This window comes from Colobus angolensis, unplaced genomic scaffold, assembly GCF_000951035.1.
Source record: "Colobus angolensis palliatus isolate OR3802 unplaced genomic scaffold, Cang.pa_1.0 Scaffold121, whole genome shotgun sequence".
Classification (NCBI taxonomy): domain Eukaryota; kingdom Metazoa; phylum Chordata; class Mammalia; order Primates; family Cercopithecidae; genus Colobus; species Colobus angolensis.
In genome coordinates, this window is record NW_012113253.1 from 502,284 (window position 1) to 516,333 (window position 14,050).

The window sequence follows — 14,050 nt, forward strand, 5'->3', positions numbered from 1 at the left end:
GTTGGTATGAGAGTTAAGGACTTCATTGCTCAAGTCCAAGTCTGACTGTTTTTGTGGTGTGTGGCCTTGGACCTGACTTCTCTAGGATGCAATTTCCCTATATGTGTAACTGAGTAATAAAATGTAGTGATCACACAGTGGTGGAGGAATTAAGTGCACTGACAGGAAGGTACAGGTTTCTTTTGTATTTTTCAAACAATGGATATGTTCAGCTTTATTCTCCCAGGTACCTAATAGCCTCCCTTGCTGTAAGTCACCTCATAATTCTCCATGGTTCCTATGGCACCATTTATTTTAGCACAATACTGTTCTCTAAGATGGCACCATAAAGGACTAAATATTACCCAAAGCAAGAAGGGGAAATACTGCTATATGGGTTGTACTTTCAGTACCTTTTTTTTGAGCTTGCAAAGGAGCACAGAGAATGATTATAGCCACCTCTCAGGCTTTGAAGCTCATTTCATACATCATTGCCTATATTTTAATATTCCTTTAAAGGTTTTTGTTTTGGACATCATCCTTCCTCCCACTCCTCATCCCATTCCCCCAAAGCAGTGTGATCTTTTATTTATCTTTACAAAAATGGAAGCAGGAGGCTGAATTTTTCTGAGATAAGTGGCCAGTATGGTGTAACGGAAAAACCAGAGCACCAATAATTCGATTTAAATTAGTATGGGAATTTGGCTACATTCTTGCTCAACAACTTTGGGTTTATCACTGGCCCTCTCTGATTCTATTTTCATCTATAAAAGAAACAGAACAATAAAGCTGACTGTGATACATCTTTGCTATAAAGGCTAAATGGATAATGTCAACAATGAGAAAGTGTGATCCAAGTGCAAATTGTCCTTACGATTGGGATTATTATAAATATATTATCGGTATATTAGGAATTTGTTGACAACTGGATTCCTGTGTGCTCTGCTCCCATTTCTCCAACTCCTAGAGATGCAGAGGATCCCTGCCAGATGGCTGATTTGCCAGCTGTGTCTTGTTTTGTCATTGTAAATATTACAGGCCCCAACTGGGAGGCTTTGCTTATAATGTGATATGTTTTGTACTTTATCTCTTGCAGCTTGAGAATTACATTGTGGAAAATATGAAGTCGGAGATGGCCCAGATACAGCAGAATGCAGTTCAGAACCACACGGCTACCATGCTGGAGATAGGAACCAGCCTGCTGTCTCAGACTGCAGAGCAGACCAGAAAGCTGACAGATGTTGAGACCCAGGTACACCCCCAGGGCCAGAGTCCACAGACTCAACCAGGAAGATTTTTTTTCTTTAGCTTACTCCATAAACACAGAGCACATTTCAGCACTGTGATTTGGGAAACATACATTTTTGTTTATTGGTAGTAACAACGACTGCCTGACATGCTATGCGTGTTTCTTTTGATCTAATGAAGGTTGGTATATTTAGCTTTGCATATGTTTGCAAAAACAGGGCCAGTAAAGGACCTCATCAATGTTTAAATTCAAATAAGTATTGCAGCTACCAACTGTGATATGATATGTGTCAAACAAAGTAACTATTTGGGTCAGATTGGTGTGTTTGTTTTGCATTTTTGACCTGTTTTGTTTTGTCTCTGGTAATGCTGTAGCCATAAGGGCACCTGAAGATGGTTTTTGCATTCAGCAGATAGACAGGAAAATTCCAAATGAAGCTATCAGGAATATGCGTGTATATACATATATCTACCTATTAAGGCCAATGACGTACTTATTTGAACACCGAGTAAAAACTAGGGATGCCCTTTCATCACCACTGTCACAAACACGCCATCACAGTTTACTGGCAAATAGCAAATATAATTTTTGATGACTATCATTTTGATGACTGTCATTTTTAATTGTCTCTTTGTTCCCTTTTAGCCATGAAAATCATATTCCAGTTACCATTCTGAAACCCAAGGGATGATTCTATCCCAACGTAGTTGATTTCTAACATGAAAGCTGAAATATATACATTCAAAAATAAGGTGCAACATGATTTTTATTTTATTTCATTTGTGTTATTGGCATCACAGATAGGTTGGTATTTAAAGAAAAATAACAATGGTAATTGATACAGATAAAACATTTTATATAATGCAACTTCCTCTGCACAAATGGTTTTTATGAAAATCACTTAGAGCAGATAGATCTTTTAGCTAGAAGTCACTAGCTTGAGTGATTTCTCATATTCATGCAGCTAGTGTGTAAAATCTGGGATTCACACTCCAGGGTACTCATTTCTTTTCTATCCCCCTTAAATAGTAACACTAATAATTAACTAATTGAATAAGAACTTAAGTATTGACTACATTGGAGCAATGATTCACTTGAGCTTTGCTAACCATCAGCATCAGATGAACATGGGAGATGGGCGGAACTACATATTGTCCCTGAAAATTACAAGACTTTGTCTAATCATTCATTATCACAGTAAGTTTGATCATATATGCACCCTGGTTTCTTGTGGTATAAATAATGTGACTGTATTATTTATTTTATTTTATTAGAACAGAGTGCTCACCCTCTCCTATAAAATACTCTCATGTTCAAAAACAAATGTACAATATGTCCTACTTAATTGCATATTTGAAATTTATACAAGTTTCTATTACAATAACTTTTATGGAACACATGGAAGGGTCTTATGTAATTTTTTTATCCCCTAAAACACTGTGCCTTGGGTTGTTTTTTGATCTCTTTCTACCTAGGAATTGGAGTTGTGGGAAAAAAAGTGTCCCATTGTTAGTATGTTAATCTCCAAACTGTTAAGATACATGCTGTGTAAGGTATTAAGAGATAAATTGTTCTGCATCCTTAAGGCCAGAAGATGTGTACTTTATTGAAAATGGTACAGGAAATTCAATGAAAAAGAATCACTACTCCCTACATGAAGTAGTTAAAACTTACTATTAAAGACCAATGAAAGTTTATTAAATACAGCGAGAACAATTTTGAGATAGCTGAAACCCAGAAAACATTTCCAAAATCACAAATTCATCACGAGTAGCAATAAGAGGAAAGTAAAGAGGACAACAATGGCTCAAATGCCCTGCCTTAAGAAGGGAAGCCTATGTGTTTTTTTCCCTTTCGTTTTCATGTCTTCCAATTGCCTATGCTATTTGTAGTTGTGATGCTTCAAACTTGTCATATGTAAATGTATACCCCCATGCTACTTATTTGAACTATTGCGACAGGACATGTTCTGCTTAGACATAACCACTCAAGTGAACTCAAATCTTGATTCAGAGCCAAGTTTACAAAAGTAATCTGAATTATTTCTTAACCTCCATACACTCTGTTCAGTGATAATAAGCGTTTATAAACCAGTAGATCCTTCTGTGCTCTCCAGGTATGCTCTCATGGTTTTCCTCCTATATTCATCTAACATGGCTTCACACTGGTAACGGTTACTTTTCCTAAAACTGACTTCAGGTCCTCAGTTTATTTCAGGAACTCATGACAATGTCTTTCCAATACATTTTAGTGCCCTAGCTTTCACACGATTATGTTATAAAATAATTAACTTATTGCTTTCTAGTCTTCTGCTGACCTTCTAGATTTACAATTTAACAAAATGTGGAAAGCCACAGGTTCACTCCACAGCATTTTAAGATCCTCCTGTGCTCAAAAAAGTATCATGATCAGGAAAGATACCAGTAATGACCACACCTGAATAACACTGCTGGCCATTGTGGCAATAATTAGAAACCACCACCATGCCTTTTCCTTCCCCCTTAGTCTGGCTTGCAGTGTTTTTCTCACTCTGTTATCAGTTTGTACCAATATCTCTTTGCCTTCAAGTTCCTCTTTCCAAGAGTACAATATGAAGGGGTTTGTTTGAGGAATTATTCATGTCACTTCCTGTAGTGTCATTCTATTTCTCACTTCTTTCTCAGGCAAATTTGGTTTTGGGGGAAATTAACAGACAAACAAATCGCCTTAAATTTTACCTCTAATAATCCATGCTTGGCTCAGTTCTAGATAATTTTACATATATTAGCTATTTAATAATAATAATGAATTCTATAAGGTAGATGATGTACCATCCTATGTTTATTTCCCTATTATCATTTATTATTATTTTTTGAGATAGGGTCTCACTCTGTCACCCAGGCTGGAGTGCAGTGACTGATCAGGGCTCACTGCAGCCTCAACCTTCGGGTTTCAGGTGATCCTCCCACTCCAGCCTCACGAGCAGCTGGGACCACAGGTGTGTGCCACCATGCTCAGCTAACTTCTTTATTTTTTGTAGAGGCCAGGTCTTGCTATGTTGCCCAGGCTTGTCTCGACCTCGTAGGTTCAAGCAATTCACCTGCCTTGGCCTCCCCAAGTGCTTGGATTACAGACATGAGCAATCACTCCTGTCTTTGGGTGCTTCCTTATGTAAGATGTTTTAATGGGTCCTATTAGAATGCTACAAGTAAAGCAGTCTTTACTTTCATGAGTTTGAGTTAATGTGGCAAAACACTTCTAAGTCATTTCTTTCTTAACTTTCAGTCAAATTAATGATCTGTGGAGCCCTTCCTCACAGCCTTAAAGATGTACCTTTCCAATCTCCTACTGTGGGAAGTATAATTGACCACTGCTCGCCAGTGGCTGTGCTCTGAAATCCATTGCTGTGTTGGTGCAGAGACCACAATTTCCAGCAGTCACTTCCACTCATTGTGGCAGGGATATGTAGGCCTGCTCCTGGGAGCTGTAGAAGTCCACTGACACATGACTTTGGCTAGGGGCTCTTCATCAGCCCTGCTGAAACTGTTGCATGGCTGCCTTGAGGGAGAAGACTTCCACCCAACTCTTCTTCCTTCCCTCTCCTCTTTCCTGCAATTAGACCAGCATCCCAGTCTGAAGCCTCTCCAAACCTCCTCTGGCTTCCTCCCAATTTTTCCTCATGGGCATTTCCCCTAATATATTTCCTGCATGTTTAATCCCATTTAATCATCCTTGCAGACATCACAAATGATCACATGTGCCATTTGTACCTCAATAGCACTCATTAGAAATATAAGGCAAGCCAGTATGGAGGCCCACACCTAAAATCCCAGCACTGTAGGGGACAGCCAGATGGAAAAATGATTTGAGCCCAGGAGTTTGACAGCAGCCTGGGCAACATAGCAAGATACTATCTCTACAAAAAAAAAAAAAAAAAAGCCAGGCATAGTAATGCATACCTGTAGCCTAGTTACTCAGGGGGCTAAGGCTGGAGGATTCCTTGAGCCTAGGAAGTTCAAAGTTACAGTGAGCTATCATCACACCACTGCACTCCAGCATGGATGATAGAGCAAGACCCTATCTTTAAATATATATATGCTTGTGTGTGTGTATGTGTGTGTGTGTGTGTGTGTGTGTGTATTAGGCAGTTCAGAAACTGTTCAATGAGCACGAATCTTTAGGCGTAAACAGATTTCTTCTTATATCTACTCTCAAAGGGCAGCTCTCAAAGTTGAGCTGCTATATCTCTTTGTCTTGATAAGAAACAGTTGAATACACTTTTAATTTTGGTTTAATGGAAATGATGAAACAAACTTTTTAGTGGGTCACTTAAGCAAAATATCTTGTAATTAATTTTCTTGCAAGGTTTAGGAAAAGTGTTTGATAAGCCACTAGGAGGGGGCTCAGCAGCCTATGGCCCACAGGTCAAATTTGACCAGCCATCTTATTTTGTAGATGAAGTTTTATTGGACACAGCTGCACTCATATATTTATATGTTGTCTGTGGCTGCTATTTCACTAAAATGGCAGAGCTAAATTGTCATACCAGAGACCATTTGGCCCACCAAGCCTAAGATGTTTACTATCTGGGCCTTTACAGAAAAATCTGACCAACTTCTGCACTAGGATGTAAATTCCTAAGAAGCGGGTTTTTTTTTGTCTTGTTCTTGTTCACTGCTCTATCGACAGGATTTACAACAGGACTGGTGCATAGGCTCTCAATAAATACTTGTGAATAAAACTAAGTTTTAGTCCCTTAATCTCTGCAGGTTTCAGCCCAATGTCACCAAGCCTGAGGACAATATGCTGAGGCTTGTGTGTTGATGGTAATAGGCACCCACAAATAGCTGATGGATCAGAAGAGGACTTTGAACAGAAGCAGTCTACTGCAAAGATGTCTGACCCAACTAAGAACACTGAGTGAATGGTTTTTTTGTTTTTTGGGTTTTTTTGTTTGTTTTTCTTTTCCATACTCTGAGAAGCATAAGAAATTTGGACATCTTCCTTACTCATGGTGCTAATTTAGGGGGCAGGGGCAGCGAGAGAGAGTTGGATGCTATCAGCCATAACAAGCAGAAGACCTCATGGTTACTTGAAAGAAACCATTTTGGTAGCAGTTGTTAGGGACTAGAGGGTGTCACTAACCAGAGGGAAACTGCTTATTTACACCTACATGATAAGCCTGTGGGAAACAATCCAGACTCTGGAGATAGACTATCCGGTTGCATTCTGACTCTACTGAGCGTTAGCTGTATTGGGAGATTTATTTCTACCCACAATTCTGTGTCTGTAATATAAGTACTATCTCTATCAAACTCTGTAACCAAATGAGGTGGTTATTATATTATGAAGATAATGTAGGGTTATATTATCATATTATAAATATATACATATACAATGATGGTATTAATATTATAAATAAAATATATTTATATATAATATAAATAGAGAATATTATGCAATAGCTATATAATATTAATTATGTATTACATCACAACTAAGATGAACAATAATTCCCTAAGATTATCTAACTTCTACATTCATATTTTCTCATTTTTCCACTAAAACTTTTATAGGAGTTTTGTTTCTCAAGATTTAATAGTCCATTTAAATTTGGAGCAGTCTTCCACTTTTTCTTTTGCGTGATATTGACATCCTTAAGAAACTGGGTTGTTTTATAAATCATCTCATGTTCTGCATTTGTCTGAATATTTCTTTATTATGACCTTTAATTTACCCTTCAATCCCCCCGTGGTTTCTCTAAATTGGAAGTTGAGTCTAAAGACTTGTTCAGATTGAATGGAATATTGTGACAGGGGTGTTCTGTGGAATTACTGGTCACTTCCTATTGCATCTCTTCAGGAGACACACATGCCAGATTGCCACTCCCTTAGTTATGCTGTTCTTTAACTTGGTTAGGGTCATAACTTCCATATCACCACATCTCAATAGTTCACTTTTCCCTAGGAAATTAGCAGATAACCTGTAGGGTAATACTTTGTCACATTGCCCATTACTAACCAAGTAAGTTACTTCAATCATTTTGCAAAATGCTGATTTTCTAACTCTCTCATTCCTTCTGCATGTATCAACCTTCATTCTTCTGTTAGAATTAATTGCCAAGGCATCATACTTTATGTTACAGATCTTTCTTTGGAAAAAAAAATAACTAAAGCAAAAGGAAACGTAACTCCAAAAACAGGGCCTATTTCAAAGTTAATGAGTCATTGAAAGAGATTTTTGGCCAGGCACACTGGCTCATGCCTATAATCCCAGCACGTTAGGAGGCTGAAGTGGGCAGATTGCTTGAACCCAGGAGTTCGAGACCAGCCTGGGCAACATGGCAGAGCCCTGTCTTTACAAGAAAACATATTTATAAAAAATTGCTGGGCACACCTCACCAGAGCCCAAGAGGCTGCAGTGAGTGTGGTCATGCCACTGCACTCCAGCCTGGGCAACAGAGTGAGACACTGTCTCTAAAAAAAAGAGCGATTTTTCTTTCTACCTCAGTCTCTGACTTTTAGCACTAATATTAATTTAAAGTATCAGAAGCACTCTTGAAAGTATTAAAGAGAACTGGGTGAAATTTTCCAGCTCACTTTCTCTGGGAAACTAATACTTTTTATTTTTAAATGTTTACTTTTTTTTTTAAGAAAGAACTAAAATTCTGTGGCCCATAAATCCTCAATTTCAGGTTTTATGTGTCTCTTACTCTTAGGTATATTTTGGAAAATTTAATCTTTTGAAATTGTTCCTTGAGGGGCATGTTTCACATACGCTTTACTCTTTTTCTTTCTTCTTCTTTATTTAAAAATTTTTCCTTTTTTTTCCCCAAAGATGTGCTTTTGGAATGTGTTTAGGCTAAGAAGGAAATGTCTTTTGTCATTTTAATGGAACACTTCGATTATTGCTAAGCAACAAATTCCCTAGACGCATGGCAAGAAAGTGGTCAATTTATCATAGTTTGCAATGCAATTCTCTTGCTTGCCCACTTCAGACCTAGTTTAAAATATCAGTGGAGAGAGTTGAAATAAAGCAGCAATAGGGTCAAGGTGATGGGGAAACAAGAGGAGAGATTGGTATTTGTACTCTAAACTGCCCTGATCTTTAGATCGACATCTAGCCTGGACTTCTGATATTGGACCCCTTCCTTTTCCCATATTCAGATGCTGCTCTAGATTTAGACTGTCATCACTGAAGTCTAACTTGATATTCATGTAGGCCCTGTTACCCTTTCTGTGACCATGACTCAAGCCTGAAATCGAGCTCACTGTCCATTGCCCAGAATGTCATCTAACTCAGCTATGAGCACTGCAGTGTGCTGGACCCCGGCGGGGTCTGGAGGCTTAGGGAACTCCAGATGAGCCTTCCTGCCTCTGTGCAACTGACATCCTAGGAGGGGCAGAAAGACAGCAAATGAGTAAACAGATATGATAGTTTTCAATAGTGATGATTTTGTAAAGAAAATTAAATAAGATGATGTGATTAAGGGTGAGGAAGGTATTACTATAAAGAAGGTGGCCAGAAAGAGACTCTCTAAGATGATGAGAAGAAATCAGCCATGCGTCTGGGAAGGCGTGGGCATACCAAGCAGAGGAAAGTGCAAGTGTAAAGTTTCCAAGATTGGAATGAACTTGACGATTCAAGGTGGCAGAAAGAAGACTATGTGGTTGGAGCGTGATAAACAAGAAGTGAACAGGGTTCTGATCACATGGGTCTTTTCAGGCCAGGCTGAGGACTTTGGAATTCATTCTAATTGCAAAAGGAAGCCATTAGCATGTTTCAAAGGAGATGGCATGATCTGATGTATGTGTTCAAAAAGATCCCTCTGGTTGCTGTGTGAAAAATGGACTTGAGCTGGGGCAAGTAGGAGCAGGAAGACAAACTGGAAACTGTAGTGGTCTCCAGACTGAGATATGGACAGCTTCATTTTCAATTATGAATGGTTCCATTTTGTTCTCAATGGACATGGAGGAGAATACTGCCTTCTGGAAATTAAAAATTTTGGTGTCTGAGAATGTCAGGAAGTGTGATCAGAGAGTATGGGAAATAAGAAAGAAAACAGATTTTATTTAACTACATATGATATGCTTGATTTAGTGAGATAATGTACCTCATAAACAAATATTGAGTATCCATAAACAAATACTGCGTGTTGTCTCTGTGCCAAGCACTGTTCTAAATGTCACCAAAACATACAAGTGTTTCATTCCCTATTTCATTATTTTATAAATTGTCATTCAATAAAAAATAAAATCATACTTGGACAATAATATATTTAATAGTTGAAAGTTATATCTTGTGTATCTCCAATATTTATGTTCTCTACCATGTATCCCCTCTGAGCTACTCCAAACTCTACCTTCAAATTCTGTTTGTTTTGAAATGAAATAATACAGAATAGAAAAGAATGTTTTTTAAAACACTGAAACCTTTCACAAACATGATATGATTAGTAGCAGTACATTTTAGACTGGCTTTCAGATCCTTACTAATGACTGCATACATGAGTCATAGCAGTTTAAACTTTTTTAGAGTATAAATGCTCCATCTCACCATTCTCTGCCCCATCCCCTCCTTGCCCTCCTGTTCCACCCCTTGCAGGGCTAGAGACCACCTTAGACCAAATCAGACATGTGCAGAATCAGATGCTGTCTTTATTTTAAATTGATATTCTGTTAAATGTCAATTTCTTGCATTAATTGTAAAATTTTAAAAATGTTACGTTAAAATATTACTTATCTTGACTACTGAGATTTCTGGCACCCCTTTCAGTTTTGCAACTGAGGCATTTGCCTCTCTCACCTCAGGCTAGTTCCTGCCTTGCTCCCTTCAGATACATCCCCTGCTCCTGCAAACTCCTATAGCCCAAGTCAAGCCCAGGGCCTATAAGTGTATTTTCATTTTTATTTTATTTTTTATTTTTATTTTTGAGATAGGGTCTCACTCTGTCACCCAGGCTATAGTGGAGTGGCATAATTATGGCTCACTGCAAACTCTGCCTGCCAGGCTCAAGTGATCCTCCTGCCTCAGCCTCCCAAGTAGCTGGGACTACAGGCACGCACCACCATGCCCAGTTAATTTTTGCATGTTTTTGTAGAGATGGGGTTTTGCCATGTTGCCCAGGCTGGTCTTGAACTCCTGAGCTCAAGCAAGCCACCTGCTATAGCCTCCCAAAGTGTTGGGAGTACAGGCATGAGCTGCCACACCTGGCCCTGTTGGTCTATGTTGAACAGACTTTCTGTGTGCATCTGATATAATCCTAGATTTAGAGATGCTACAGAGGATGACGGCTGTAATGGCATCATTTGTAGAATAAATTTATATTGATATTGACCTGGCAGAAGTATTTCCAGGTCCTTTGAAATAAGTAGTTTTAGGAAAGATGTGGTAGTTTAAAAATGTTTCAAATAATGTGAGGAGCTTTTTAAATTAATTTATCTTCTTTATTTCCTTTTATACCTCCTTTAAGGTGGAAAGAGAGGGAGGGACAAGACAGAGTCAGAAACAGGGCATTGACACAGTTTGAAGGCATCTACTAGGACTGGAGTGTGCATTCTTTGCCTGGAGAATGATAGGTTTGGGTGCACAGCTCACAGTTTGGGTGCACAGCTCACTTCTTATGTCATAAGAAGGCCCAGCTAGACACATGGGTCATTGTGATTCAAGATGAATTGAGCCTTCACAGTTTCTAGAGGACCACCAGAGTAGTAGTAGTGAAGTTGAAAGGATGAGAACAATCTGTCTCTCATACAATCTGGGTTCTGGGTCATTTCATTTCCTCAGAATGGTTTGACTCACCCTCTCCTTAATTTTCTTTGCAGAGCAGCAGAATCAGAATAAAACTATCTGGGTTTGAAACCCCACTCTTCCCTTGTCTCCTGTGTGAACTTGGGCTTCTCTCTGAAGCTCAGGTTTCTCATTTGTAAAGTGATGATAACAATTTCTCCTTCAGCAGGTGGTCATGACATCTAGAAGGGCTAGCATGACCTAGTGTGACAGGCGTTCTGTAAATGTGTGATAATGAGTTTTTCTAAACTGTGTCAAGAGACTTTTGCACATTTCTAATTGTTTTTTGTCAGGTGATGCATCAAGGCAGGTATCTTTTACATGCCTATTAGTTATTCTTAATTATCCACAACATCTAAGACCTTGTACTTAATACCAATCTTGCACTTACAGATATTGGAGATAAACTATGTGAAGCAACTAGCACAGGAGAATATCCTAGGGTTTTAGGACACAAAAGTCCTAAATTGCAATTTCAATCTCAAACCAAAATAATATCTGAAAGGCATGTAAAACATTAGTTGGTAGAATGTAAACCATTTGTTTAATTATTCTTGAAGAAATATTATTTAAAGACAAAATAAAACTTTAAAACGTTCATTGATTTGTGATTGAAGTTTGAAATATTTTCATCTTTTATCTTAAGGTACTAAATCAAACTTCTCGACTTGAGATACAGCTGCTGGAAAATTCATTATCAACCTACAAGCTAGAGAAGCAACTTCTTCAACAGACAAATGAAATCTTGAAGATCCATGAAAAAAACAGGTGAGGATTGCTTTATTCCAAAAATGTTTCGGTGTGTACTTATTTATATCCTTCACCTCTCTGCCAACTCCTAAACAAATAAGGTTGAGGTGGTTTAAAAAATGAAATATAGAGCCAAATTAATATTAATATAAAAAGAAAGGAGAGCTTAAGGTAAATACAGCTAGTATGTCAGTAATGAATTAATACTGTTGCTGATACTCTTGAAATATTTGCTTTTTATAACTTTTAACATTAATTTCTCTAATGGTTAGTAGTTCGAATCTCACCATATCTACAAAAATTTGATTCTATGACTAAATTCAGTGACATAAAATATTGACATTTTTCAGTATAATCAAAACCTGTAACAACGGAGAATAGAGCCTCTTAAATTCCTACTCAACCCCCCAATTCTTAGGCTTTTACAAAGCTACAGGGTTGCTGAATTCAGAAATATAGCACTAGAGAGAAGGAAAATGTATATTTTTTCTAGAAAATAATTTACCTTTAAAGCTGATCAAGGGTTTGGGTTTTTAGTTTTCATTTATAGCTATTTACTTTGGACATAGTAAATGTCTTTGTTTAGCTTTATAGATGTTATCACACCATCTTGTTTCACAAATTATGAATCATTTCAGTTGATTGAATTGGAACTTAGACATCTTGAGAGCTGGGACAGTGAAAGACTATTGTTTTGAAGTCATTAACATTGATGATGAACAATTCAAAACCCTGACTTCCTTAGGACAAGTTTCTTGCATTAAATTGAATTTGCTTCTGGGTATCTGGATAATTTGAAGAAGGTTCAGTTCCTATGCATAATATTGAGGTAAAGACCACTGTATTGATAGAAACTGGTTAAATGCCATTGAATTGGTGACACTAGAGTTCCCTTTATATTCCACACCAGGAAGGCACCTAAGAGGACTGCTAGTTCTGTTCTTTACAAGTGAGGGAACAGAGACTCAATGGAAGGGAGTGACTTGTCCAGGGTCATACAGCTTGCTAGTGGCAGAAATTGGAATGTAATTTAGGTGTTTTGCTGCTAGTCCTCATATTTCCATTATAACACATGGCCTCTTCATACTATCTACAAACTAAAAGAATTTCCCAACTTCATGCTAAAAATAGAGCATAATGGCAACAATTACAATTAAACTTATGCATGAAAAATACAAACCTGGCTGTTGGTTTAGAATCTGAAAGGGATCACTCTTGCTGCATGACTTGTGTTTCTAAGTGTTACATTTATTTATCCTTGCACTGTGACATGGGGTTAACTGTATAACTACAAATAAATCTGACAGGACTTGGCCCTGATTGCATGATTAAATGTTCTAGAATTAACAATCCTGTTGAAATATACCATTTATTGCCCTGCAATTTCACAGTAACCAGACCTATACATGTATGTAACAAGTATACTTTACTTGAACCATCCCTTAATCTAGGGTCACCCCTTTATGGTTTAATTTTGTCACCAAAAGTGAACCACATTTACAGTCATATTTCAAAATGCTATTTGTGAACACTTTGTCCAGGAATCATGGATAAGTAAAACAATGACAATTTTCCCTTATTTTTCTAAGTTGTTGTTTGCTTTTATAATTATACAAATAGCACATTTATTATAGGATAAGGACAAAAAAAACCACACAGGAAAATTAAAAACCACAGCTTTATCATACAGAAAGAGCTGCCTATTTTGCTTCATGTTATATATAAATATCATAGTCACAAAAAGTTCTGTCATACCTTATACACAGTCTGGAAGTCCCACTTCTTTGGAGATAGATATCATTTTGCATTAATAAAATATTCTCTAATATTCTTAGTAACTGTGTATTTCATTTTACTAGTATAACCTAAGGTGGTTTGAATCTATCTCTCAGTAGTTGTTACCACCTGATTTATTTCTGAAAGAGTTGCCCGCATGAATTTACGTTCTTTAGTTCTTCCCTACTGATCTGCATATTATGTCTTTGTCTGTATCTGACCCTTGAGCTGTCGTGATACTATAATATAAACTGAGAGGCCTGAAAAGTCTCCTCCCTAACTGCAAAAACAAATGCCATCTTTATGCACCATTTGTACTCAGGTACTCTGTCTCTTTCTCTTTCCTTCCCTCCTTCTCATATTTTTCCTTCCTTCCTTCCTTCCTTGCTTCCTTCTTTCCTTTCCCTTCTCTTTCTCTCTCTCTTTCTTTCTCTTTTTTTTCTTTCTTTTCTCCTTCCTTCCTTCCTTCCTTCCTTCCTTCCTTCCTTCCTTCCTTTCCTTCCTTCCTTCCTTCCTTCCTTCCTTCCT

General features: G+C 37.7%; 1 protein-coding gene across 3 annotated transcripts in view; it reads left to right on the plus strand.

Moving 5' to 3' along the window:
- The window catches only part of ANGPT1 (angiopoietin 1), a 257,588-nt gene that overhangs the window by 159,254 nt on the left and 84,284 nt on the right, over positions 1-14,050 (plus strand). For all 3 annotated transcript variants that reach the window (XM_011930937.1, XM_011930953.1, XM_011930946.1), the window contains 2 exons: positions 1,076-1,231; positions 11,643-11,764. In XM_011930937.1, coding sequence (XP_011786327.1) covers positions 1,076-1,231; positions 11,643-11,764 — 278 coding nt within the window. The remainder of the gene's footprint in view (positions 1-1,075; positions 1,232-11,642; positions 11,765-14,050) is intronic.